The following is a 27,013-nucleotide window of genomic DNA, read 5'->3' on the forward strand; positions in this document are numbered from 1 at the left end:
CGGTGTGTGGAGGAAGGGGATGAGTGAAAGTGGGGAAAAGATCCAGGAAATAATCAAGAAGCAAGTTGAAGGCTCTCTGGGAAAATTCTCTGAGTGCTGAAATTGAGGGGATTGACATCCCTCCAAACTCAGGGTTTTCATGAACGGGGGATGGAAAGTGAAGGAATGTTCCTTGGTTGATTTCAGGAGCGGGGGTAGGGAGGACCGAATTCAGGAATTGTCCAAGCTGTTCAGAAGGGATGGGTGAGTACAACCGCGGGGATAACTCAGGTAGGGAAAAAGGGGAAACACTAGGGGAGGAAGGTGGATTAGCAGTCGTTGAGGTAGGAGATGGTATGATAATTCTAAGTGGTGATAAACGCTCGGTTCTATCGCTAAATGTACTAAGTTGCTCGGTTGTTTCTGGCGCGGGGAGGGGTGCAGCTTGGTCGCACGATACCAAATCTGCCGATGAGGAAAAACCCGAATCTGCCGAGGAATCAGTTGGTCCGCGAATATTATCGGCCACTTAAACGGAAATAAATCGGAATAGACAATTGCTCGACTGGAATTGCGAAACGATTAGAGGGTAATTAAATGAAATAATTAAAAAAGGCTTACTTTTATTCCGTTCCGACCTTTCGAATGGAATGTTTCTTCAGTAGGATGAAAGGGGCCAGTCGAACCAGAGAGTCTTCGGGTGGAATCTGACACTGACTCTATCTTAATACTTGGTGTCCCGATCACGGGAGCAGAACGTTACGTTATGCAAACTGCAGAGTGTCCGAAGATAAAAGAGGACTCTCTGGCCAAATTGTTCCCTTTATATAGGGCTAAAGAGTGTAGGTGGGGGTCACTCTTTTCCCAGAAAAGAAGAACAACGGAAAAAGGTAATAAAAATGGTTTCTAATGAAGCGTCCATTGCTACTGTATTACTATGATATCTGATGGATTTACGTTATCGTTTCGAAGGATTAGAGTCCGGCACTTGAGTTGTGAAGACCCTTCGCTTGACCATGCATATTACAATCCATGTTTATGTTTTTCTTAAGGGGGGAATCTGGTTAGAGCCCGAAAAATGCATAATTTTTAGGAATTTTTTAAATTAGGTAAAATAAAAGCAATTATTCCCACACTTTTAGAATATATTATTGTATATTTAAACTACAAAAATTAATTTTTTGGATTAAAACTATAGCCGTTAAGTCGAAGAAATAGGAAGATGCGTGTAACGCCTCGCCGCTGCAGTTGGTTCATTGTGTACATTCTGGAGAGCGTAAATCTTGTGTGAAACAAACGATTCAAAGTTTTTTATTAATTTTACATAATTACCTTCGAAGTGAATCTAAAAAACCGAGAAAAAAATAACGAAAATTGAGAAATTGACACGATTCTGGAAAAAATTTTCATTTTTCACGAAAACATTTCGTTTTTTAGTGCAAAAAACTAGTCTTTAATTTAATTTGTTTTTACTCTGTTTTGGGTTCACTTGATAAAGAAACAAATAACGAACAAAATGAGCTGAGATAGAACGCGATCGGTTAATTAAATTTTTCTCTATTGTGTACACAAATTTGGAAAATACGGTTTTGAGAAAATAGCATTTAAAGGTTTTGCAACTGAAAAGTATAATTTTTTGATAACTTACAGCAGTCGTGGGTTAATCAGCAATTCCTGCTCCATACAGGAGCCCTTCAACTTCCTCATAAAATTCATTTTGTACCATTTGACTGGCCTTACGAGCTGTTCGAGCCTTTTTTGTGGTACTTAGGCTTCGGCGCCGCTGCCTCGCAAGCCGCTCCTCGTCGTAGCGTTGACTGAAATTTTGTGTTTGTAGGCCGATCTGAATTTCCAACAAGTTCATTATCTTCAGGATGCTGTTGCATCCTTCATTGAAAACGGATGTAACGATAAATGAAGCAGTTTCTACAATTTTTACGCCCGCGTTAAGATGTTTAGGGGCAAGGCGCCAGATCGTAGAATTGAAACTTTCATTGGAATTCTAATTGTGTCCGCCTAAACATCTTGTGAGAAGATCATCTTTTGATAAGTCTTCATATATAGGAAGAATGTGCTTTACAATTTCCGGATTAAGTGGAGGAGGATGCTCATACTCTTGCGTTTTACCAGCCGCCTCAGCTTTGCGCCACTTGCACCAGCTTTCGTTACCGGGCGGGCAGTTTTTATGCTTTGGATTCTTGTCCGTGGAAGTTAAATGGTCGAGTGTTGCTTTTATTGCTCTTTTCATATCTTGTACAGAATTCACATTTCGCCTTATGGCTAATCCATAATACTTAGTTAATTTTGTTATACGTGCATCAGTTAATTTTCCTCTTCCGCCGAGCTTTTTTTCTTTTTTTATGTTACGCAGTCGCGTCCCCATCCGCTTCTCTACATGCCCGACACACTCGCTTTTTATTACTGGATAATCATCACCGTAGGGATTAACGTCCAAAATACCCTTGTAAGTTTTAGAATCGCCATCGCCGATATAATTTACATACTTCACACCAAATTTTTCTTCAGACCGTAAAATCATCTCTTTAATGGCGTCTACTTCCATCTTCCCGGCCGAGCCTGAATGATTCATGAAACATTCACCCTCATGCTGTTCATACCACTCAGCGTATTCGTCGGTGCCTTCTTTCTTTTTCCAAATAATACAAGCATGACAGTATGCACTTTTTACGATGAGGTCAATTATTTTACCAGTATAATAGCCGATGAGCGTAGTAACACCGTATAATGAGGTAAACCCACGTTTTTTCCAAGATCCGTCACCAGATATTTTAAACTCTTCTGCAGGTCTTCCATTTTCAATATTTTTTTCTTTTTCTTCTTTTACGGCTTTTTTACACACGCTATCAAAAACAGAACTGGCGGCAGTATGAATATGTCGCACGATAAATTCGTATGTACTTATGCTTATGCCTTGACCTATGTCCATTAAACCAGCAAAAATATTTATGCCTTTTCGGCCAAGACCCAGCAGTCTCATTACAAAAGCCATCCTTCTATTGATTTCAAACCCTGTATTAATGAACGGCCCAGAATTTATTTCTCTGTGACCACAAGAACACAAAAGAAGCAGTTTGAAACCGAAACCTCTGTTTCCCGATTCTTGAAATCGTATATCTTTCTTACACGTTTTACAAATAAGAAGGTCGGTAAGAGCCCCAAAACAGTAAAAAACTCCACAATTTTATAAAAATGCTGTGGGTTGTATACTATATCATCTTGAATCGCGGTGCTTACTTTTCTTGCTGAAGTGCTCGACTGTGGATATTCACTTTCTTCCTAAAATTGATTTCCATGAAAGTCTTTTTTGCGGCCGTGATACACGCGCGCTTTCACCGTGTTTTGATTTCGGATAGCTAGCCATGTTACAGTTTATAAACGTCTTTAATCATCGAAAACGAGAGAGCGACTGGCCTTCTACAACAACACAAAGCGTTTCTCCGAAATTTCATTTGTTTAAAAGATAAGAAAGCTGAGCGCGCCGAGCGCTCCAGTTGCATGCACGACTATCTGCTCGACGCGTAAATTTGTAACGTAAACAGGCTGTAACTCGATAAGTACTTTGAATTTCGCTCTAAAATTTTAACACGATATTCTCTGAATGTAATACTGTTAATTAAGATCATTTTTGAAAAATTGATTTTTTGGACCCGGTAAACCAGATTCCCTCCTTAATCTATTTCACAGCTGCCCCTGTATGGCAGGGTTCCTTATCGGTGGATTACTTTTATTGCCGTCAGCGAGTGACAATTCCCAAGTCCCGCTCCGCCTTTCCGAATCAGAAGCAGTCTTTGTTTAGTGATTAACTATTGATTCCGGGTGGTTCTTTTCCCTCTTTTTCTCTTATCGAACGTTTCAACCGAGCGCAGGTGGGGGGGGGGGTGTGAAATAATTTTGTGAGCCTTATGGTTTACGTATCGTTTCATGATATCTATTACAATAAGTCCACCTGTTCCCCTCCCCCTTAGCTAGTCCGGTCGTTTTCCCGCTAGTAGGGATTCTTATTTGTTTCTTCCCTTTATTTTATGTTTTCCCTATGGAAGCGAGGAACCGTGGAGTTTCCTGGACGTAACAAGGGATTCGCTGCCAGGTTCGGCAAAGAACTGTGACAAGCGAAGCCAAACCGACGATGTTGGGATAGTTTTTGCGTACTTGGCGCTCTAACATATCCCAAACATACTCGATTGGATTAAAATCTGGACTCATTGGCGGATGCAATAATGTATCAATTTGATGGTTTCTCAGAAACTGTTGGGTGTAACGAGCAGTGTGCGGTCGTGCGTTGTCATGCACTAGGCGAAACCGTTGACCAATTCGATTTCTAATTGGTAGAACATATGGCTCTAGTATTTCATGAACATATCGTCTAGAAGTTAATCCTGGTGGAGGGATAATTACAAGAGGTGTTCGTGAAAATCGAGATATTCCTGCCCATACCATTACAGAACCACCATGAAAAGCTCGAACCGGTCTGTTGCAGTTTTCAGAATAGCGTTCTCCTTGACGTCGCCAAACTCGGGCTCGTCTGTCATTGCCAAAAAGGCAAAATCTAGACTCATCCTTAAACAGTACAGAATTCCATTGCCTAGGTCGCCTACTGACTAAAGAATGAGCATAATGTAATCGTAGGCGACGATGACGATGGGTAAGATATGGAACTTGCACTGGTCGACGAGCATGCAATCCCTCTTCTCTCAAACGATTTCTTATCGTTGAAGCCGAGATCGGATGCTGTCGACCATAATTAATATCGCCGGCAATTCTACGTGCGCAAACAAAGCGATTCTGTGTAACTTGCCGGACGATCATTCGATCTTCCCGAGCGCTTGTTTCACGAGAACGGCCCTGACCCGGCCGTCTGTGGTATGAGCCAGTCTCTCGAAACCGGAAATAAATCCGATTAATGACGGACGGACTTACTCCAAACTGGTTGGCAACGTACCGTTGACTGTGATTCTCCTGTAAGAGAGTCACAATACGAGCACAATCTGTCTCAGATAAATGACGCATAGGCATCGTAAAGAACAACGAGCAGAAACCGGAAGTAGGAGAAAACAGAATAAATAAAAGAGAAGAAGAAATGTAAAAATAAGTAAAGGAATAAGTAAAAACCTTAACTAGTTATATATCAGACAGTAGCAAAAATCGCCAATAGAGTAACTCCGAACAGCTCAGTATACGTATGCGTATGTAAGCATAAGCACATGTGAGTACGAATGTGCGATCTTAAGTAATGTAGCTGAACTCTTTCACTTACGAGAAACGTCTTACGTCTTGTCGCCGCCTAGCGGCAAGACGTTCCACTAGTTGCGTGCAATCCGTGAGCGCTCACATACACGCACACACACGCATGCACACACACACCCACACAAAACGAAGCGTAAATCCGACCGTGCGACCTCCGCGTGGTACGCTTTGGATAAAACTAACGCCGGCGGTTCACAAATTTTTTCAACTTTTGGTAGAAAAGTGTGTACTTTGTTATTGCTGACTTAATAAAGATTAATATAGTGCGCTAGAAATCAATTTTTTAACATTAATTAACATTATTTTCCATTTTATCTTACTGAAATTTAGCAATTTCTTAGTTTTGCCCAATAAACCACAGTGGCCACCATGAAAAAAATCTTATAGCTATTCGGCAAATTTTTGTCAAATTCATGGTATTGAAAAGTATAAAAAAAATGTGAAGAACAAATTTTTTTGTCATTCTGTACAATTGTTTTTAAAGTCAAATGATAAAGTGAAAAATCATTCATTTTTACGTTATATTCATCCATTTTCAGCATGGTTACATGTTTTCGAAGAAATGTAGGCAAGTATACCGTTCAATAGAGCAAAGTCTCAGCTTTAAGAATCCGTTTTTTAAATTGTTGTGCAATGATTTTTACCGGAGTTATGAGCAATCAAAGTAAACAATGCCAATTGTTATTTAATCGGCGATAACTCAGTAACAAAAACTGGTAGAAAAATTTTAAAAAAGCGTTTTGTAGGGAAAACTTCAATCTTTTACAATAAAAAGTCGAGAATTTTCGCAGATTTTTTTTATACATGACAGATCTTCAAAGTGAAAAGAAAATTTCTTATTTTGTCCAGTTCGCAGTTTTTTCTATGCAAAAATTGCCAAACGTCACAGAAATTTAAACTCATGTCAATCGTTCGAAAGTAGAAGTTTCAAGCTTTAAAATCCTTTTTTTAAATTTAAATTTCGTTCATTTTTAACAAAGTTACAGCTGCTTGAAGTTTGCCTATTTTTTAAGAAAAGTTTGGTGTTCCTCTAATTTTTGTGAGTAGTGTACATTTACAATTTTATTTTCATGTAACTATAAAATTTTTATTACTTTTACATATCATTATTGAACATTTCATCATAGTAATGTCACTCTGTGCCCAACTTGGTCCCATTCTCCCCTAATTATGTTTTCTCATATCAACAATTTTTATACGTAAATATTCTTTACTCAAACTATTTTTGTGAATAACATGATATTAAAATAAAAAAAGTATTAATTTTCTTGTAAAATACTTTTATTTGCATGCTTAAAAAATCTTATGCTTTTTTCATGCTCAAAACTTAAGCTTTTTTTTATTGTGCCATATTGCAATATTTTTTTGTTGAAAGTATTATCCTTTCGATTTAATTGCCCGTTTTATTTTTTTTATTTCGATAATTTGTCCCCAAGTTATAAGTTTTTAAACAAAATAGGACGTATTCCGTGTTTTACTTTGTTTGCATAAACAAATTGTTTAAACAAACTATTTTTTACTTCGTTTTCCGATTGATTTACAAAATAAAAGAGTCAATATAACTATACGAATTTTTTCAGATTTTTTAAAACAGTTTAACCTATTTTTAAATGAGGTAGACGTAAATGACCCCCGGTTTACAGGTGCCGTAAAAACGTTTACAGGTTAAATGTTAATAGTGTTACAAGAAGAGCAGAAATGAACACCGCCCTGATGTTATACAAGAGTTTGGTACGTTCCGTGGCGGACTACAGCATTTTTATTAACTTTCCGAGAGGTCAGTAGTCTCAATTGAAATTGGAGAGAGGACAGTTTCAGGGGCTTCTCACAGCTTTGGGGTATCGACAATCTACCCCTACGAATGTGTTGTTGGCGGAAGCAAAAGTACCTTTCTCGAGAGATAGAGCAATTATGCTCGCAAAGAACTATTGCAGCAAAATAGTTAAATATGGACCCCGAACTACACACGAGGTAGAGGATTTTAATCACGTGGTTTGGAGGTGTAGGCGATACGATTCAGAGATGGAACGATTATATGAGGAATTGTGGAAGGTTAAGGTGTATGGTGCGAAGGATATAGGATCGCTTATTCATCGCAAAGATTGGTTTAAGTTGAGAATAATTTATAATTTTATTACTAAACTCAAGCGGATTATTTAGCATATCAACGGTTTATTTCATATTGCGTTCATTCCTCTAAGATGAGGAAAAGGCGCTTTTTGTTTCACCCGGAACTAATCCAAAAAAAATAACGAATATACACGTAGGTATATATTAAGAAATGTAATTATGTGTATTCTAATTTCTTTTAGGAAATGTCCATAAATTTATCGAGATTCCAAGGATCAAATTAAGAAGTATAAAAACATTATTATTTTATGCAGGAGATGGGAGAAGGGTAGTGAGAAGAGTTGGCAGGAGGAAGTAAAGAGAATATTAGGAGAGGAGGGGGAAGGGGAGGAATGGATGAGAGAGATAGAAAGGGAGCGAGGAGTGGGAAATGAAGGAAATATAGGAATGGAGGGGGAGAGGAAGAGAGAGAGGGGAGAGAGAGAGGGTAAGATTCTGCAGGGAAAAGTAATAGGGGAGAAATGAAATGAATGAAGAAACAAGCCAAGGAAACGGAAGTCCAAGCGAGCGATGTGTGTGTGTGGATAAAGGGAGGGCGAGTGTCGCAAGACACACGTCCTCGATAAGAGAACGGTTAGTTATTAGGAAAGAAATGTACAGGGTTGGGAAACGCTCCCTAGAAAAGCGCCTTTAAACCCCGAGGGGATAAATAAAGTACAATACATTATTTTAAGGGGGCATATACACCTAGGAGGGTCAAAAAAATCGATTTTTGGATTTTTACATCTTCATAATGTTTAATATTTCGAGAATGTCTTGTGCAAATTTCAGGTCAAAATTCCAAAAAATGACGAAGTTATTGCCTTGATAGTACATTGTTGGCGCGCCGCTAAGATGTGATTGGACCACGGCCCGTTCCTTCGGTTTCGTGTCTAGGTTTTTTGTGTTCTTCAGTATAACGGTATTGTATTGTCCCGCTGTAGCCTGTTTAGGCAACAGTAATGAAATTTTTAGTAATATAATTTGGAAAATAGTCTCAAAAACAATGCACAGCGGTGCTATTATAGTAGAAATTGTTGCATACATAGCTGCTTGCATATTCAACAATGGTATGACTTCAATACAATATTACAAATAATGAACATTATGGGCATTTCTCTCGGACCGAACGCACACCAATACGCTGCGCGCGAAGATGATCGCCGCATAGCACAAGCCGAGGCACGCGCGCAGGAACAGACGAAAGAAACGCGAATACGTCGCCGACAACAAAATTTAGACGATATTGGCATCGCATCTACTGCAGAGGACTTATATTATGAGCCTGGAATTGACGACTCTGTACAAGTTAACAAAATTTCATGTTTTATTAACAAAAACATATGTTGAATATTCAAACGCGGTTTTCTCGAAATGACATTTTTCAAACTAGTACCAGAAATATCTCGAAAACCACTGAACCGATTTGTTTGAAATTTATAGGGGTTATTCTACACATAATTATCTATCGCGTATCGTAGGGGATTTTTTTAGGACTCATAGTTTTTTTGGGAGAGTGAGAAAACGAACGGATTTTGTTTTAAGAATCGCTATGTTAAATTTAAACACCCGTCATTTTGTCAAAAATCGATATTTTTGAAATCGGCTACGATACGCCAAAACTATTGTTATATATTTTAATATTCTGTCATTTTTTGTTTCGGTTGATTTTTGACGAAGGTACATCTGGTACCGTTTTGGATGATTTTTTCCGGACTGCCTCTTCACCACGCCATATCTCCGACATTTTGCAATATTTTCTAATAAAAAAATCATGAAGCTTCTTCAAAGTGTATATTTTTAACTAAAAAAACCACAATTCGATAACTCCAACAGTTTTCCAGAAAAAAATTCCAGAAAATTACCATATTTTCGGCCTCCTAGGTGTATATGCCCCCTTAAATTGACTTCTATTTGATTGACCAGCCTGACAATATGATGATGAGTTATTAGCACAACGTTTTGACCAGCGAGTTTCTGGTCCTTTTCAAGTGAACAATATTCTTACAAACACTCAAAGATCATAACATAAGTGGCAGCAAAGTGTCGTGTTCTATGGACTAAAAATGATAAACACAAATTACAAATTAAAAAGAAGAGACCACAAAGAAAACATGAAGTTTCCACCTCACATCTATCATCAAAGACTCAACTTGGTATTTCGCAGTAATAATGTTAAGGGGGTCATATAAAAAATCGGGTACGATACGCGAAAGAGAATATTGTTGTCTATGATTCCTCAACAGTTCAAGTCAATCGAATGAACAGCGCCAAAGTTCTGCTGGTGGCAAGGTCAAAAAATATGATTTTGAGAAAAACGTGTTTAAAGTTTCAAATGAAGTTATGGATAAATAAAACTAATTTTTTTTTATTTACCTTTAGTCAGCTATTCCTGGGCCATAAAGGAATCCTTGATGATAATACAATTTTCATTTCATTTCATTTCATACTAGCAAACCCGTCGCGCTCAACGCGCGAGTAAAAAGATAGATCTCTAGCTAAATTTTACGCCATCCTTGAGCGCCTCCGGAATTTGCCCAGCTGGCCCTGCGGATGCCCTCTTTTTTTATCCGTAGATAGAGGCGAGGAGTTAGTTTCCCATAATTTGCTTTTATTTAAACAGGCGCATTATCTCAACCGTTAAAAAGTTAGCTTTGGTCACGTGACTTAGGGGTCAAGTTCAGAAAAATAACAACCTTCTGAGCACTTTTGGGACCATGCCTGATCGATCCCCGTTTTCCGCTTTGATCTATGACCTATGGTCTAGGAGGAGTTCTCATTACATTTTCGTATTAGTATTACTTTTTAAAAAAAGAAAAAATATATACGCCAAGTACATAAAAACTCCCAACTTGTCAAAACTCAAAACTAAATATGAAATCAATAATTAACTAGCCAAGTATCTAGAAGCAGTTTGAGTATTTTACCCAAACGTTTTCCATGCATACTCTCTTATCGCATGACGACATTGAAGTACTTGGCGTGCCCGGATCGCAGTGGTCATGTATTCTTGTAAATTTGTACAATATCTTGATTTGTATTGTATCTTGGGTAAGACTTCCGTATACGACCCACCTCCGATTTTGATGAAATTTTACAGACATCTAGTACATACTAAATGAAGACGAATGACAAAAGTGTGAATGTGCGGAAACTTCTACTTTTTGAAATATTCACATTTTAAGCTAAATGCATATTCGAGCTAAATAAAGTTTCAGATGCACTTTTTAGATGTATAAAAAGAAAAATAATTAGTAAATATTTACCTTTACACAGCTCGCACCAAATGACCTTGACATTGATCTTGACCCCTAACAAGGTCATTGACCTTTCCTGTCGGTCATTGTTTGTTCACTTTTGATTAAAGTAGTTTCGAAAAAGTCTTTAATTTCGATTAAAGCAGAAAATAATTTGTATTTACCTGTTTTGTGCTTTTGGTTAAAATAAAGAATACTTTGTATTTATAAACAAACTATTCTATATATTAATGATTCACTGCTTTAAATAAATTTTGTTCATTCATATTCAAAATAACTACTATATTTTCGAAACTTATGTCTCCTTATGTGTATAATTACCGGTTATATTTTCTGAAATTGGAGCCCCGGACATATACGCTCGGTTTTCAGTCCGCTTCGCGGGAGGGCGGGGAGGGAGGGGCTTTGTCCCTCCCCTCGCCGGCATCCATGCCGTATACCAAGTGATCAAAATCTGTGTGAAATTTGTTACACTGGTTCTGGCGGGGGGGGGGGGCGAAGCCCCTGCCCCCCGCCCTCCCGCGAAGCGGGCTGAAACCGAGCGTATGTGTCCGGGGCTTCAGTTTCGGAAAATATAACCTTTTACTTGTCGTGAACGGCTGAAAATTCGTGCAAAATCATTAAACTTCTTTTGTTAATAACTTTTTAGTAAACAACGACCGACTGCTAAAACCTTTTGAAGGTCACTCAGGAGGGTGACCTCTATAATATGTCAAGGACAAGGTGATAGGAGGTGGGTACGCTAATAGGTAGATTTACCAATCCTACATTTAAGACAATAATAAAAATTTGAATACCTCAGAAACTACACGTTTCCGCACATTCGCACTTGTGTCATAGACTTCATATAGTATATACTACATGTCTGTAAAAATTCGTCAAAATCGGAGGTGGGTCGCATACGGAAGTCTAGCCAAATAATAATACTGTAAATAAATGTAATAATGTTGAGTAGTCTATTCATGGCACTTTCAAGAATTCCTTTTCATCATTGCATACTTCTATAGGCAAAACACAAGATAGTAAAAAGAATTGCCCAAATAATTTTCCTACTTCTATTCAGAAAAAGACATTATTAACACATAATCAACAACCAAAAAGCAGGAGAATTTAATCTTTAACATATGCATTCGTTCTCTCTCTCTCTCTCTTTCTCTCGCTCTCGCTCTCTCGTTCTGTCGCTCCTGCCAATAAGTGAGTTAATCAAACAAAATTATTAATTATTTATTCAAATAAAATATAAGTAAAGAGATGTAGTATGTTATATTTTGCAATAATCGCTTACTGTTCTGTAGATTTTGTAGAATGCTTGAAAGTCTCGATAATCTATACAGCTTGACTCTTTTTATTTAACAAAAGATCGTGATTCTTTAATCAATCAGCAGAGCTGTCTTCTGATTGGGTTGGTCTTCGAATCTAATCATTGAAAGCAGACATTTTTATACAGAGATACAAAAATATAACAGATATACAAAAAATGTTTTGTAAAGCTCTTTGAGATGATCGATGTTATAACATAGTATAACGTATAACACAGAAGCGTATGGGAAGCATATGAGGAAAATGAATGATGAAATGGGAATGAAATGAACGGGAAACGAAAGAAAAAGATACCGTGATAACAAGTGGTATTGACGCACTAGAAAAGTATTTTCTTGCCTTAAAAGGCAAGTAATAGAGTAAACTCTATTGCAGATATCTTCCAGATGTATTAAATGATTTTCTAATATCTTGTCGGCAGATATCTCAACAGGGTCTTTCCTTCTTTGCAAACGCAGTATCACTCTACAAGTCATTATTAATAAGAGAATAATTGTTTTCATAAATAATCATACAAGAAATCATTACGAGATATTACGAGAGAGTGAGAAAACGAAAGAGCGAGAGGGTGAGAGAGAGCGAGAGAGCAATAGAGCCAGAAAATGAGAGAGCGAGAGAGTGAAAGAGTGATTTAAGAGATTTTATTTAAGAAAGCGACAGAACGAAAGAGTGACAGATCGAGAGAGCGAATGGATATATAAAAGAATAAAATCTTTGTTGCCGAGCGTTTAATAAATGCTTTTTTTACCTTTGTTCAAAATTATCCACTAGTCTACGTGAAATACGTTCGCTTTCGTTTGCACAAATTATCAACATCAAAATATCGATTTTAATCGATAGTATTGTAATCGCGTCACTTTATCAATAGTTACACTCAATTACTACGCAACGATGCTTTTTTATATCCACGACGACCACGATGACGTTGCACCACTGGCATCGCACCACGTCGATGTTGACGACGTTGCCCTACGTCGACAACAACGACGACGTTGCACCACGTCAACAACGACGACGACGACGACAACGACGACGACGAAGGTGCACCACGTCGACGACGACGACGAGGATGACGTTGCACCACGTCGATGACGACGATGATGTTGCTTGCAATTTTTTATGTCTTTATTGTGAAATAAAATATGTCCTATGTATCACATTTTTTATAGTTTTTGCGATTTATCTTTATCGTAAAATAAAACATTTCCCATGTATTATGTATTAAAATCAATTTTAATTCATAATAATTTTTAATTCATTATTATACATATTAATTTTTAAATCAGTTTTACTTAATAATAAATTAAATCATGCATGTGTGAACAGCAGCTTGATGGATAAAATCGCTTTGCATGAGTATATGCGAACATACGTACGTGAGTCTGAACCAGAATATGGAAACGGAAAACGGAACGTACGATTCTAACGTACGATTATAATATCTCAGGATTGACTGCACCAATTTTATTCGCATTGGTCGCGATCGAAAGCTCGCATTCACATTTGGTAATTATTTAGTTTAACGGAGCAACCTCGGATGACCTTGACCTTGACATATATTATAGAGGTCACCCTCCTGAGTGACCTTCAAAAGATTTTAGCCGTTGCTCATTGTTTATTACAAAGGTATTAACAAAAGAAGTTTCGAAAATATCAAGCGACGCTGTAGCGTCGCGACGCCAAGTACATATAGAACAAGGTTCCGAGCAATGAGAGCCAATGCATAGACATCGCGCGCTACCAAGTAGCTTATCCGGAATTTCACGTCAAATTCATGTCAAACAAACTTTTGATTACAATATCTCAGGAACTAAAGACGTAATGAAAAATCTAACGATACTTTTATAACATAATGTAGATGCAAGCTTTCGATTGCGACCACTTCGAAAAACATTGGTGCACTCCATCATCAGATATCGTAATCGTATGCAACACTTGTGACGTTTCATTTTTCTCCAGATTCAGGTTCAGACTCACGTATGTACACTCGCACGCACACAAGCAAAGCGAGTTTGTCCCAAAAGGCGCGTTCACATACGTACGATAGGTTCACGTCGCCGGAAGGTGACGGGGACGACGTTGCACCACATCGCAGAACGGCGACGGCGAAGACGTCGCACCACGTCGCAGGACGGCGACGGGGACGATGTTGCACCACGTCACCGGACAGCGAAGACGTTGCACCACGTCGCCGGACGGCGACGGGGACGACGTTGCACCACGTCGCCGGACGGCGACGGCGAAGACGTTGCACGACAATATCCAATCCAATAAGTTCATTCAAGCGACGCGGTAGCGAACAAAACAAAATTATCGTTATACAACACTTGTATCCGCAATATCCATAGAAAATAAAAAACTCTTTCAGAGATAACTAACAGACTGATATCTCTCTTCCTTTCTCATTCTCCACTTCTGCCCGGTTTCTTCATACCTCTCAATAGCTATCTTCCAGATAACTTAAAATTTATTTCTTTATTGAAACCTCTGATTACGTATTTAACGGAGAGCTATTCTTCATACTACTCATTTTTGACACAAAGTGTCTAAAATGTTATTATAAATTGCCATATTCTGTCAGGTTGCAAAGGTGAAGAAAACTGATTCTACGAGATATCTTTTGAATAAAGTTATCGAGGGGTGAAAAAATTGGGCCTTAGTACATTATGTATCGGATACAGTATTGCAGCATTAATGCAAACCAGTAAGATAGTATAAGATAAAAATACATCAATAATACTACTACAGTTTTGTTAAAAGATAATTACAAAAAGCAATGAGATCATTAAAAAAATCTTATAAAGGTGAAAAAAGTACGCCAAGTACATACAAAATCTCACCTTGTATGCAACAAAAAGTTAAAAATGCTTTTTATAAAAATCAAAACTAAATATGAAATCACTAGTTAACTAGCCAAGTACCTCGAAGCAATTCAGTTTGAGTATTTTATCGAAATGTTTTCCATGCATACTCTCTTATCACATGACGACAGTGGAGTACTTGGTCTGCCCGGGTCGCATTAAAACATGTTGTCCTACCTATAATCTGTACTGTACGTATAAATTATGTGTATCGACTAAGTAATGAAAAGAGATATTTATGACTTTCTTAATCTGCAAAACTGTAAATGTGTTCATTTTATTTCTAACAAGATTTGTGAGTCATTATTGAAAATCAAGATACAAAATACAGTAAAAATCAAGATGCTGTACAAATTTATATAAGACTTTTAGAAGATATTTAGAAGAAGACATGACCACTGCGACACGGGCACACCAAGTACATCAATGTCGTCATGTGATAAGAGAGTATGCATGGAAAACATTTGGATAAAATACTCAAACTGAATTGCTTCGAGATACTTGGCTAGTTAACTATTGATTTCATATTTACTTTTGATTTTTATAAAAAGCAGTTTAAACTTTTTGTTGCGTACAAGGTGAGATTTTTTATGTACTTGGCGTACTTTTTTCACCTTTATAAGGTTTTTTCAATGATTAAAATATCTCAGGAATTAAAGCCGTAATCAAAAATCTAACGGCACTTGTATAATAAAATGTGAGGTAATTATTTAGATTAACGAAACAACCTCGAATGACCTTGACCTTGACATATGTTGGTTAGGTTAAATCACTTTCCTTCCTTCGTTCATATTCGTCGTTTATGTCTTTCAATATTCAAAATAACTACTACATTAAAAAAACCTTATAAAGGTGAAAAAAGTAATGGCACCCCCCCCCCCCCTCGCAGGGTGTGTGGGTGGAAAACGCTTTTTTTCAGGTCTTTCCGTGTCGAAATAAACGGTGTCCAACTGAACGGTGCGCAACTGAACGGTGTCCAAGTAAACGGTGTCCAACTGCACAGTGTGCATTGTTCTGTGTCCAAATGATACATGTGCACATTAACGGTGTCCAAGTGAACGGTGTCCAAATGAACGGTGTCCACTTGCAACGTGTCCAAATAAATTGTGTCCAACTGAGGCGCTCCCGTATTATTGATGTATTTTTATCTTATACTATCTTACCGGTTTGCATTAATGCTGCAATACTGTATCCGATACATAATGTACTAAGGCCCAATTTCTTCACCTCTCGATAACTTTATACAAAAGATATCTCGTGGAATCAGTTTTCTTCACCTTTGTAACCTGACAGAATATGGCAATTTATAATAACATTTTAGACACTTTGTGTCAAAAGTGTGTAGTATGAAGAATAGCTATCCGTTAAATACGTAATCAGAGGTTTCAATAAGGAAATAAATTTTTAGTTATCTGGAAGATAGCTATTGAGAGGTGTGACGTCCCCGTCAAATTTTCGAACTTTATAGTATAAATAAATCATCCACCAATTCGGTCACCTTTAATTACTATATTGTCACAGGTAATACACATAAATGGTAAGATATGCATCGTAATATTATCAATACACTTTACAATAAATAACGTTAAGCATATGTTGCGTAATAGCGTAATAGCGAAGAGAGAAGGAATAAGAATCAGAGTGGAAGGGGCACCGACTGTGACGTCAGCCCCCCTCCACATTCAGGCCATGCAGGAGCAATGCTCCGCCGATTCAGACACTTGTGTTCGGGACGCGGTACCGTCAACTTCTATTCCTAACTTTCTCCATCCCTCCAGGGTCTTATTAAGTTGAATTTCAATTTCTAGTTAAGATTTAGTTTAGTTTACACGTATCTTTAGCAGACCACAATTATAACCATTGTAACAATAGCGTTTATAATTTTTGTATTCATCATAACTGTTTGAATTACCAATTATACTTATTTTTAATTATAATTTTGTGATTATTTACGAGAACCTAGAACCCCTCGATTTATTATTACACAAGTCAGTAGTGCGCGATATAAATATAACTATTCGAGTGAGTATCGGAACGAGCCACCCGAAGATTGCATCAGGCGAACAAGCTGTTTGCTGACAACCGGAGAATCCTGGGGTCTAACCGGACAACCAGTGACTGAGAAAGGTAGGTGAATGATTTTATTATTAACAATAATTATTATTGAAAATTAATTAACAATTTCATTACCAGTATTTACGAAAGTGAACGAATAAACTTAATAACATCCATTAACGAACAATATTATTATTGATTATATTTAGTTATGAAAGTCAAGTAAAGAATTTTAATGTTAATAAAATTATTTTATGAAGGTAAATTATTTTGATAGCATTGATTACAGATTTAAAGTTAAGTTGATAAATCATTTTGATTTAAATTATGTTAAGAAAGTTAAATATTTAAAATAAAGAGTAATAGTTAGTTCAATTTGGTAAAATTATAAAATAGTTTTATTCGACACGAATATTTCGTAGTGACTATTTTGCTTCAACGTTGGAAAGCTAACAGAAAATTGGTACCTGCGTAAAGGGTTCGACCCTTTTTCTTCAAGGGTCGTGGAGGTTTACGAGTTGGAAAGTTTATGACCTCCGGTGGGTCTGAAAAGTCTCGGGTATCAAAAGGGTCAATTTCACCCTGAGTTTCCTTTTTTCTCACTTTTACAGTTTAAAAGTAACAAGATTGAGAAGTCGACAAGCGAAAATATTCAAACATATATTTTGTGGATCGAATAGAATAAAGACGATTTTAAAAGATTGTTGCTTACTACATTGTATTGACATTTACAAATTAGAATGATGATGATAAGTTATGGATTATATTAGAATACGACCTTTAACCCAACTATTGAGCGGTATTTATTGCCGGGAAGTTTACGCTTACCGCGATATTTTGAATCGCAATTATTTGTGTGCTCTTTGCATAGTTAATAGTGGAGAACACGAGATTTATTATTTCATTTATAATCATTTATTGAGCATTTGCACCTTTCCTTGCAATATTATCTGTGAAAATTGCAATTGTGCACTTAGCGTCACTCGATCAGCTCACGAATGTTACGAGTGTAGCAGGACTCCTTTACCGCCATCTGCTAACGAATCCCAGTTAGGTCAAACCGTGCAGCCGGATCGTACGGTGGGCACATCGGTAATAATTCCCCAATGAATCCATTCGAACGAAGTTCGATTGTAAATACCCTCCGTTACGAGTCTTGGTGTTTGCAGGAATATTATTTTGAATTGAAAGAAAATAGAACTATTTCTTGCAGCGATTGTATTGCATCGGATACCGTATTAAACTTCACAGATTTTAATTTTGTTAGCCGACATTGTATATTGTTAAACCCAAATTGCGCCCCTCCATACCTTGAATGCGCCGGGTGTTCCAAATTGTTGGGTTTTTATAAGAAAATTTGCGAAGGATCGTGTGACATATGTTCAGATACATTAACACATTTCTTGCTCGGGCGCACTACTAACGAGCTTCGTAATATAATAACTAGTCGTAATTACACCATAATCGCAATTTCACTGCACCGCCACACCGAATTCCCGATTTCGCGTGACCAACCAGAAAGACAATCCTAGGTCGTGGGGTATCCATCGGGCGTAAAAATCCGATAATAACGGCCAGCCCCTGCCATATCCGTTATTTCCTCAAAAGAAAAACGAGACGGGCCGGGACGTAACAGAGGTATGAAGAAACCGGGCAGAAGTGGAGAATGAGAAAGGAAGAGAGATATCAGTCTGTTAGTTATCTCTGAAAGAGTTTTTTATTTTCTATGGATATTGCGGATACAAGTGTTGTATAACGATAATTTTGTTTTGTTCGCTACCGCGTCGCTTGAATGAACTTATTGGATTGGATATTGTCGTGCAACGTCTTCGCCGTCGCCGTCCGGCGACGTGGTGCAACGTCGTCCCCGTCGCCGTCCGGCGACGTGGTGCAACGTCTTCGCTGTCCGGTGACGTGGTGCAACATCGTCCCCGTCGCCGTCCTGCGACGTGGTGCGACGTCTTCGCCGTCGCCGTTCTGCGATGTGGTGCAACGTCGTCCCCGTCACCTTCCGGCGACGTGAACCTATCGTACGTATGTGAACGCGCCTTTTGGGACAAACTCGCTTTGCTTGTGTGCGTGCGAGTGTACATACGTGAGTCTGAACCTGAATCTGGAGAAAAATGAAACGTCACAAGTGTTGCATACGATTACGATATCTGATGATGGAGTGCACCAATGTTTTTCGAAGTGGTCGCAATCGAAAGCTTGCATCTACATTATGTTATAAAAGTATCGTTAGATTTTTCATTACGTCTTTAGTTCCTGAGATATTGTAATCAAAAGTTTGTTTGACATGAATTTGACGTGAAATTCCGGATAAGCTACTTGGTAGCGCGCGACGTCTATGTTGCTCGGAACCTTGTTCTTTATATGTGCTTGGCGTCTCGACGCTACCGCGTCGCTTGATCACAAATTGATATGACCTGTCAAATGGCATGAATTCGAGATAAGCTACTTGGTAGCGCCCGACGTTTATGCAATGACGTTGCACCACGTCGACGATGACGACGACGACGACAACGACGACGACGAAGGTGCACCACGTCGACGACGACGATGACGTTGCACCACGTCAACGACGACGATGACGATGACGTTGCACCACGTCAACGACGACGTTTTAAATATTTTAAGTTTGGGTGACAAATGTGGCTTGCCTACTAATACTAATAATAAAATTGACCGTGTTAATTTGATTTTAGACGTTGTTAAGAATTTTGAACTTTGCAATCACAGGTGTCTGACGAAGTCACTAATGAAACTCGTTGTCCTATTTCTAATTTATGACAAAAGTTTTTAACTAACAGACGTCATATAAGTTAATTAGACAGATACATTTATGACGCTTTCAACTCCTGCAAAAAATTTTTAAGAGAAAATGATTTGATGGTTACTAGAGCGGACAAAGGGCAGGTTACTGTAATTATGGACAAAAATGCATATAAAAATCAGATGGTTAAATTATTAGATGATCAACTTATAAAAAATTGAACAAAGATCCTATTAAACGTATCCTATTCTAAAAGAGGCGTGTTAACTTCGTGAAGTTCTTTTTTATCGAATAGTTGAGGCCTCTTTTCCGCGACGCTGATTGGTTATCTCGATTCGCGTTGTGCGTTATGTTCAGTTTAGATTACCATCGTGCGGCTGTCTTCGCGTGGAGGTTAACAATTTGGTAGAGTGTGATAATTGTGCATATAATAAATAACGTTTTTATTATTCGAAAACATTATTAATATTGAAAACTAAAATAGCGCGCGCCTGTGTTGCTAGTCCTATTCTAAAAAAGGCGTGTTAACATCGTGAAGTTCTTTTTTATCGAAGAGTTGAGGCCTCCTTTCCGCGATGCTGATTGGTACTCTCGCTTGGCTCGAACCTCGTGTTACGAATGTGTTAGAATGCCAAAAAATGTCTGAAGTTGCGCGCGTGGCTCGCGCGTTGTGAAATTAGCCTCGTTGTGAATTGACGCGCCGTGAACTATCGTCTATAGTGAAGTGGAGCTGTCACCAAGAAACGTTTGGTTATATTAACGTTTCTTCGTTGCCGCGCGCTAAATGTTTGACGAACAGGCATTCGAGCAGCGTCGTCAAGTGACAAATTTCTTGATGACACGCGAATATAAAAGGACCACACAGGATCGAGGTCCTTTTGGTATTCGGTTCCCGTCCTTTTCGCGTGTGTCTTGTGTTCGCGTGTGTCCGTGCGTTCGCCCGCTTACGCACTTTGCTTGCATTCTGCAATCTGCCGAATACGATTCGAAAATCCAGTTCAGATTTGCGTTCGAGTTCTTTTAGTGATTGTGATAACTATATACATTATAGTTAAAGGAATTGTGTTCTCATTATGTTCTCCGTGTGTTCGCGAGAAAGTCACAAGACTTCTTATAACATTTGTTGGTCCTGAAGAAAACATATTGAAAGAAAAGGAAAGGAAAGATAAGGTAACTTAAGATTATATCTTTATATATCTCGAATTCTATAGCATGGGAAATGTTTTTTTGTAAATCGCATTCCTTTTCGCGTGTGTCTGTTTTTTGTAAATCTCTATTCCTTTTCGCGTGTCTTGTGTCGCGTGTATCCGTGTGCTCGCCCGCTTCCGCATTTCGCTTGCATTCCGCAATCCGCCGAATACGATTCGAAAATCCAGTTCAGTTTTGTGTTACATCCAAACCACGTATCTCTCACGCATGAACGCAAGTCAAGTCGACAGAGTTAACTAGAACAAGGTCAACGGCCGAAGCCACTCTTACACTTGTTCCAATAAAATCTGCTCGTTGGCCCTTTTTATGTAAGGGAATCGAATCCCTATTACATGGGATAGGGCCTCGTGCGATAAATTGAGGGAGGAAAAGAGTAAATAAATTAGGCTTGAATTAACATGAAAAATTAAAAATGACTTTATTCATTCAAACAGTCGAATGATGATTTGATAAATGAAAATTAAACTCTAAACTCTCGGAATTTATACATAATTGTAACTAATTGTAATACAAATTTAACTATAAAAATTGACACTTAAATTAACAATCAGTCGGCTGGGACTCTTCGGGGTCCGCAGTGTACGTTAATGGTGGTGAACTGGTAGGAGGTGGATCAGAAAGGAAGGGTGGAAGATGTGGGAAAAGTGGGAAATGGGCAGGGGATAAATTGTGACTGGGATGATCAGCGAAAGTTTCAATGTCCTCCAGCGGAATTGGAGAAGGAGACCGTGAATTGTTGCGCACGGGGGAATCTTGAGCTAATTGATCTAATGGGATAGGCGAATATGATGGAGATGAGAGCGGAGGGAAAATGTCTGTGTCTGTCAAGAATGCCTCTATTTCTTGTAAAAAGTCTTCGACTTCCTCATCAAGGGTAGGCTCTGGTTTGAGTTGCGAGAATTCAAGGCGATGAGGCGGGACGTTGAATTCGCACGGCGCCACTATATGAGGCAAAAGGTGAACGTGTGCAATAAAAAAAGGAAAAATAGAGGAAAAGGCGAATGAAGAAAAAACAATGACAACCAATCGCAAAAAAAACAAACTAACAATATAATTAATAAAAACTTACTGCTGAGTGATTCGGTAAAAAATTGCAGCGAGAAAAAGAGTGCAGTGTGCCAAAGCTCCTCCAATTCAAGGTGGAACGAGAGTAGGTTTGTTCTGGATTGCACTGACTTTAGATTCCCGACTGTTACTTTGTAAGATGCTCGAAATTAAAAACTGCGACTAATACGTCTGTTCGATTTAAACGAAAACTATAGAATGCCTCAGGGCGGTTTCTCTGTCCTTTTTATAAGATAGGATAAATCGTGTAGGAGGGGATTCTTCTAGAACATTCGATGAAGGAAAACGCCCGAAGTTAGGTAACGGGAGGACACGTATAGCTAAAATCGAAGGGCCACCTTTGGACCTTGATAAGTGGCCGAGAGCGTGATCATGGTCATGGTGACGAAATGCACGTGTTCACGACGAAGGTAACCCAACAGTCGTAGTGATAAGGTAGATGATGCGCTAACGTTCAGGGTTGTTGCAAGAAATGTTTATTTAATGATCACGCGACGAGCACATGTACTGCGTGCCTTACGGTTCCCGTAAGGTTCCCGCTTGATATGTGTGTGGGAAAAAAAAATTCAATTGAAATTGTGCAACAACCGTGAGTGTCTTGGCTCAATAATGCGTGAGTAATACGTAGCACGCGGTAATTACTAAACAAATGTAACTCTATTATCTATTTCTTACGAAAGCAAGGGATCGTGGAGTCTAGACGTAACATTTGCGTTCGAGTTTTTTTAGTGATTGTGATAGCTATATACATTATAGTTAAAGGAATCGTGTTCTCATTGTGTTCTCCGTGTGTTCGCGAGAAATATTTACATCATGCAAAATTATTAAATGATATTGAAATTATTTACAGAAAAGTCCGTTTTTCAGTAATAGAAGGATTTTTAAAAAGTAATATTTTTATTTTTTTCATCTTCTCTGATGTAATGAATTAATTTACATTTTTAAAATTGTTTTATTTTCTCTCATGTGAGCAAAACTAAAAAGAAAGAAAAGAAAATAAAAGAAAGGTAATTTAATTACAAACAGTAATAAAACCAAAAGTCTTATATTTTTGACCATATATTGGCAATAGTTTTATTGTAGAACTATACGACGTTTCAACCAAGTTTTTGGTCCTTTTCAAGTACAATAATCTAAAATGATTACATAAACAAAATAACAAAAAGTTAACACCAAAAAACGCAAAAAGGAAGCAAAAAAGAAAAGAAAATAGCGCAAACATTTTATCAAACCACAACCACTTACATGAGTCAATGATGTAGAAGATTAAGAACAGAACAAAGCAATCGTCAAGTGGTTGGCAAAACACAGACAACCGCTATGCTCCAATATCAAACAGAGACTGACGACGGGCAAATAGAACCTCATACATGTTTTGTATGATCTTATGGTAAACATCGAGAAGAGTTTCGGTGTCCTTTTATAAATTGATAGAGGTAGTGTGTTTCTTTATAAACACCATCTCCGTAACCTCCCTCCCTCTTCTTAATGTGTCTTTCTTTATGCAATATTACGGGATTAAACCAATCAAAATTGTGATTATTAATGACACGATGCTTGCTCACCACCGAATGTTCAAAATCACTCTTCCTAATATTTAACATGTGTTCCTTTACCCGGGTCTTTAAGTGGCGCTTAGTCTGGCCAATGTAATTCGCATCGCAATCCAAGCAATTCAATTTATAAACTACATGAGTCTGGTCCTCATTATATAACACAGGCCTGCGAGGGTCAGTTAGAAAAAGCAGAGTAGGAGAATCTGATAGATTTTGTGACGCTGAAAACGAATCTGGCCGCAGAATTTCTCCAGCACGTCAGGTTTTTGAGTAATTTGTGGTTAAATTATCCAAAAATGGCTATTTCGGCCAATTTCATGAATTTATTATGAGAGAACCAAATTTTTTGAAACATTTCTGCCAATGGCATTGTATAGTACTAGTCTTTACCTCTCGTCAAGTCGTTCCGCCGGAACATCGCTTGCAGCGCGACTCTCGCTCGTGGAACGACTTGACGAGCCACTCGACGCTCGGTCTCCAATAGCACCCGAGTACCGATCATTTCTCGTTTGCCACCCGAGACATCTCCATCTCTGCCATCACGAAGCGATCAGTGCTGTCGCTGACCGCGAGATTGTTCGACCCGCTGGGGTGGCTAGCACCAATAATCGTGCGCGCTAAGATCCTTTTCCAATCAACCTGGCTGCATGGACTCGACTGGGACACTCCGCTGAAAGATCCGGATGCGAAGCTCTGGATTGACTTCCAGGAGGACTTGCCGAGGTTGGAAGAAATACAGATCCCCCGATACCTGCCGCTGAGACAGCCAGGAAGCTCTATAGAGCTGCATGGCTTCGCCAGCGCCTCAGAGTGAGCCTACGCGGCGGTCATTTATCTCCGAACTGCTACCGGCAACAGAAACACAGAGGTGACGTTAATCTCAGCAAAAACGAAAGTGGCCCCCTTAAAACAAGTCACGTTACCAAAGCTGGAGCTTTGCGCGGCCGAACTGCTCGTCCGGCTCACCGCTCACCTCCGCGACACTGTCGAGGCACGACAGGCTCCCGTGCACCTCTGGTCGGACTCCACGGTCGTCCTTGGTTGGATCCGCGGTCATCCGTCAAGATGGCAAACGTATGTAGCCAATAGAGTGTCGGCCATCCAAACGACGCTTCCCACCGCTCAGTGGCATTACGTCCCGGGCGAAGATAACCCTGCCGACTGTGCGTCGCGCGGAATCTCGGCGGGCCAGCTGGCGACTCACTCGCTGTGGTGGAAGGGCCCCGCCTGGCTGCGATCTGGCCCTGAGAACTGGCCGTCCACCAGCGGCTCTCCTTTGCTCCAGGAGCTTCCCGAGGCGCGAATGAGAGTCTATGCCCTCCTACAGCAGCCTAAAGTGGAGGAACCTATTGAACTCTGCCGCTTTTCCTCGCTACATCGTCTGATCAGAGTTACCGCTTGGAGCCGACGGTGGCTTCGACACTTTCAACGAACCTCTGGAACTCAGAGACATCCGCAGCATCCACTCACGATCACCGCCGCTGAATACGACGAAGCGATGCTGATGTCGATACAGAGAGTCCAGGCGTTGCACTACCACAACGAACTCGATACGCTCATCAAGAGGAGGGCGTTACCAGGTAAGAGCACACTTGCCAAACTGATGCCTTTCGTTGATTCCCAGGGCACTCTAAGGGTTGGCGGACGTCTGAAGTACGTCCTGTTAGCCGAGGATGAGAAGCATCCAATTATCCTGCCTGAGGGGTCGCACCTCAGCAGGCTGGTCGTCGACACGAACCATCGGAGGACGCTCCATGGCGGTGTACAGCTGACGCTGGGCTCGATTCAGCAGCAATTCTGGATTCCTCGAGGCCGCTCACTGGTCAAGGCGACGATCCGACGCTGCATACCCTGTGTGCGATGGCGGGCGGCGACCCTCAGCAGCTCATGGGAAACTTGCCGTCGAAGCGACTCACGCCAACGCGGCCCTTCCTCAACTCGGGGGTCGACTACGCCGGGCCCGTCCTCCTGCGGACTGCGAAGGGCCGAGGCCACCGAGCTTACAAGGTCTTTATCGCAGTTTTCGTCTGCTTCTGCACGAGGGCTGTGCATTTAGAGGTGGTGTCCGGCTACACGGCCGACGCCTTTCTGGCGGCCTTGCGACGCTTCACGTCGCGCCAAGGTCTCTGTTGCAGCATAACCAGCGATTGCGGCACCAACTTCGTGGGGGCGGACAGGCAACTGAGGGCGTTATTTTCGGCCAGTCACCCGGAACAACGCCGCACCGTCGAGGGGCTGGCCGGCGAGCGCATTCGATGGCAGTTCCATCCACCGGCGGCGCCTCATTTCGGCGGGCTCTGGGAGGCGGCGGTTAAATCAGTGAAGCACCATCTCCGACGGGTCGTAGGAGAGGCCACCTTGACTTACGAGGAGATGAGCACTCTCCTCGCTCAGGTGGAGGCCTGCTTGAATTCGAGGCCGTTGTAGGCCCTGTCCGATGACCCTGGAGACCTGGAGGCGCTGACACCGGGTCACTTTTTGATCGGATCGGCCATCAACGCTGTTCCTGAGCCGAGCCTGCGCGAGGTGCCAATGAATCGCTTGAACCGATGGCAGATGATCCAAAAGATGCGCGACCACTTCTGGGAGAGATGGTCGCAGGAATACGTAAATTCTCTCATGCCGAGGCTAAAATGGACAGCCCTCAATGCCCAGGTGGAGGTTGGCCGGCTCTGCTTACTCTGGATCGAAAACTCCCCGCCAACTCGCTGGCCGCTAGCGCGTATCGTCGAGGTTGATCCTGGAGATGACGGGAACGTTCGCGTCGTCACCGTGCGGACTCCCACGGCGACGCTTAAACGACCGATCGTGAAGCTCGTTCTCCTGCCACTAAGCGACACCGAGAATTAAGGGGGGTTGGGTCGCGCCTAATATTAACCTGTTTCCTTTTAGTGTAAAGCGTTCAAGCAACAATGTTCATTTAATTTCGGCTTTGTCGGAGCGTGTATCGCTCGATGCTCGTTTAATCGGCGGAGTTATTAGAATTACAATCTCACCCGGTACTTACCTGTGTGAAGCGTTCAGCTGATTGTCCTCTTTTTGTGCAATCTGAGTGGTTGGTTTCGCGAGCGACGGGATCGAAGGATTGAGGCGGATTCGGGGAATTGACAAGCAGGCGACTCTAGCTAGACGGCGACGAGTGACCGTCAGGCGCGGGGCCGTCACTACAAACAGAGACCGCCTCGCTCTACGCTACGACTCCCCAGTCAGCGACCGAGTGCGACAACACTGAGTGAAGAGTGCATCCGCGGCTCGCGGAACGCAATTCGCCACTGGGTGGCGAAGGTGGACGGGATGTTTAGAATTGCCCGCAAAGAGCGCTGGCCATAAAGGGCGCGCTTATAATTGCCGCGCGGCATGACGTTAGGCCGTTTGGTCTCGCGCTAGCGAATCTTGATCATTAGGCTCATAGCCTAATGAGCCTATCGCAGCGCGAGAAACACAGGTAATACCCAATGGGCCGATGACGCTTGGAGAGCGGCACCGTTTTGCAACGCTTACTTGCGCCGCGAAACCGGAAATCAGCTCTGTTCGCAAATGTTCGCGAATTTTCTTTTCGGACGA

General features: G+C 40.4%; 1 protein-coding gene and 1 pseudogene across 1 annotated transcript; one reads left to right on the top strand and one right to left on the bottom strand.

Annotated features, from left to right (window-relative positions):
• Positions 1 to 1,439: 1,439 nt before the first annotated feature.
• LOC113561815 lies at positions 1,440 to 3,852 on the bottom strand (annotated as a pseudogene).
• Positions 3,853 to 6,942: 3,090 nt separating this feature from the next.
• On the top strand, positions 6,943 to 26,299 carry LOC105280009. Its single transcript, XM_026969251.1, is given in 4 exon segments — positions 6,943 to 6,975; positions 23,934 to 24,259; positions 24,308 to 25,029; positions 25,152 to 26,299. Coding segments are annotated over 4 exon segments (2,229 nt in total).
• Positions 26,300 to 27,013: the final 714 nt, after the last annotated feature.

Source organism: Ooceraea biroi, chromosome 4 (assembly GCF_003672135.1).
Source record: "Ooceraea biroi isolate clonal line C1 chromosome 4, Obir_v5.4, whole genome shotgun sequence".
Classification (NCBI taxonomy): Eukaryota; Metazoa; Arthropoda; class Insecta; order Hymenoptera; family Formicidae; genus Ooceraea; species Ooceraea biroi.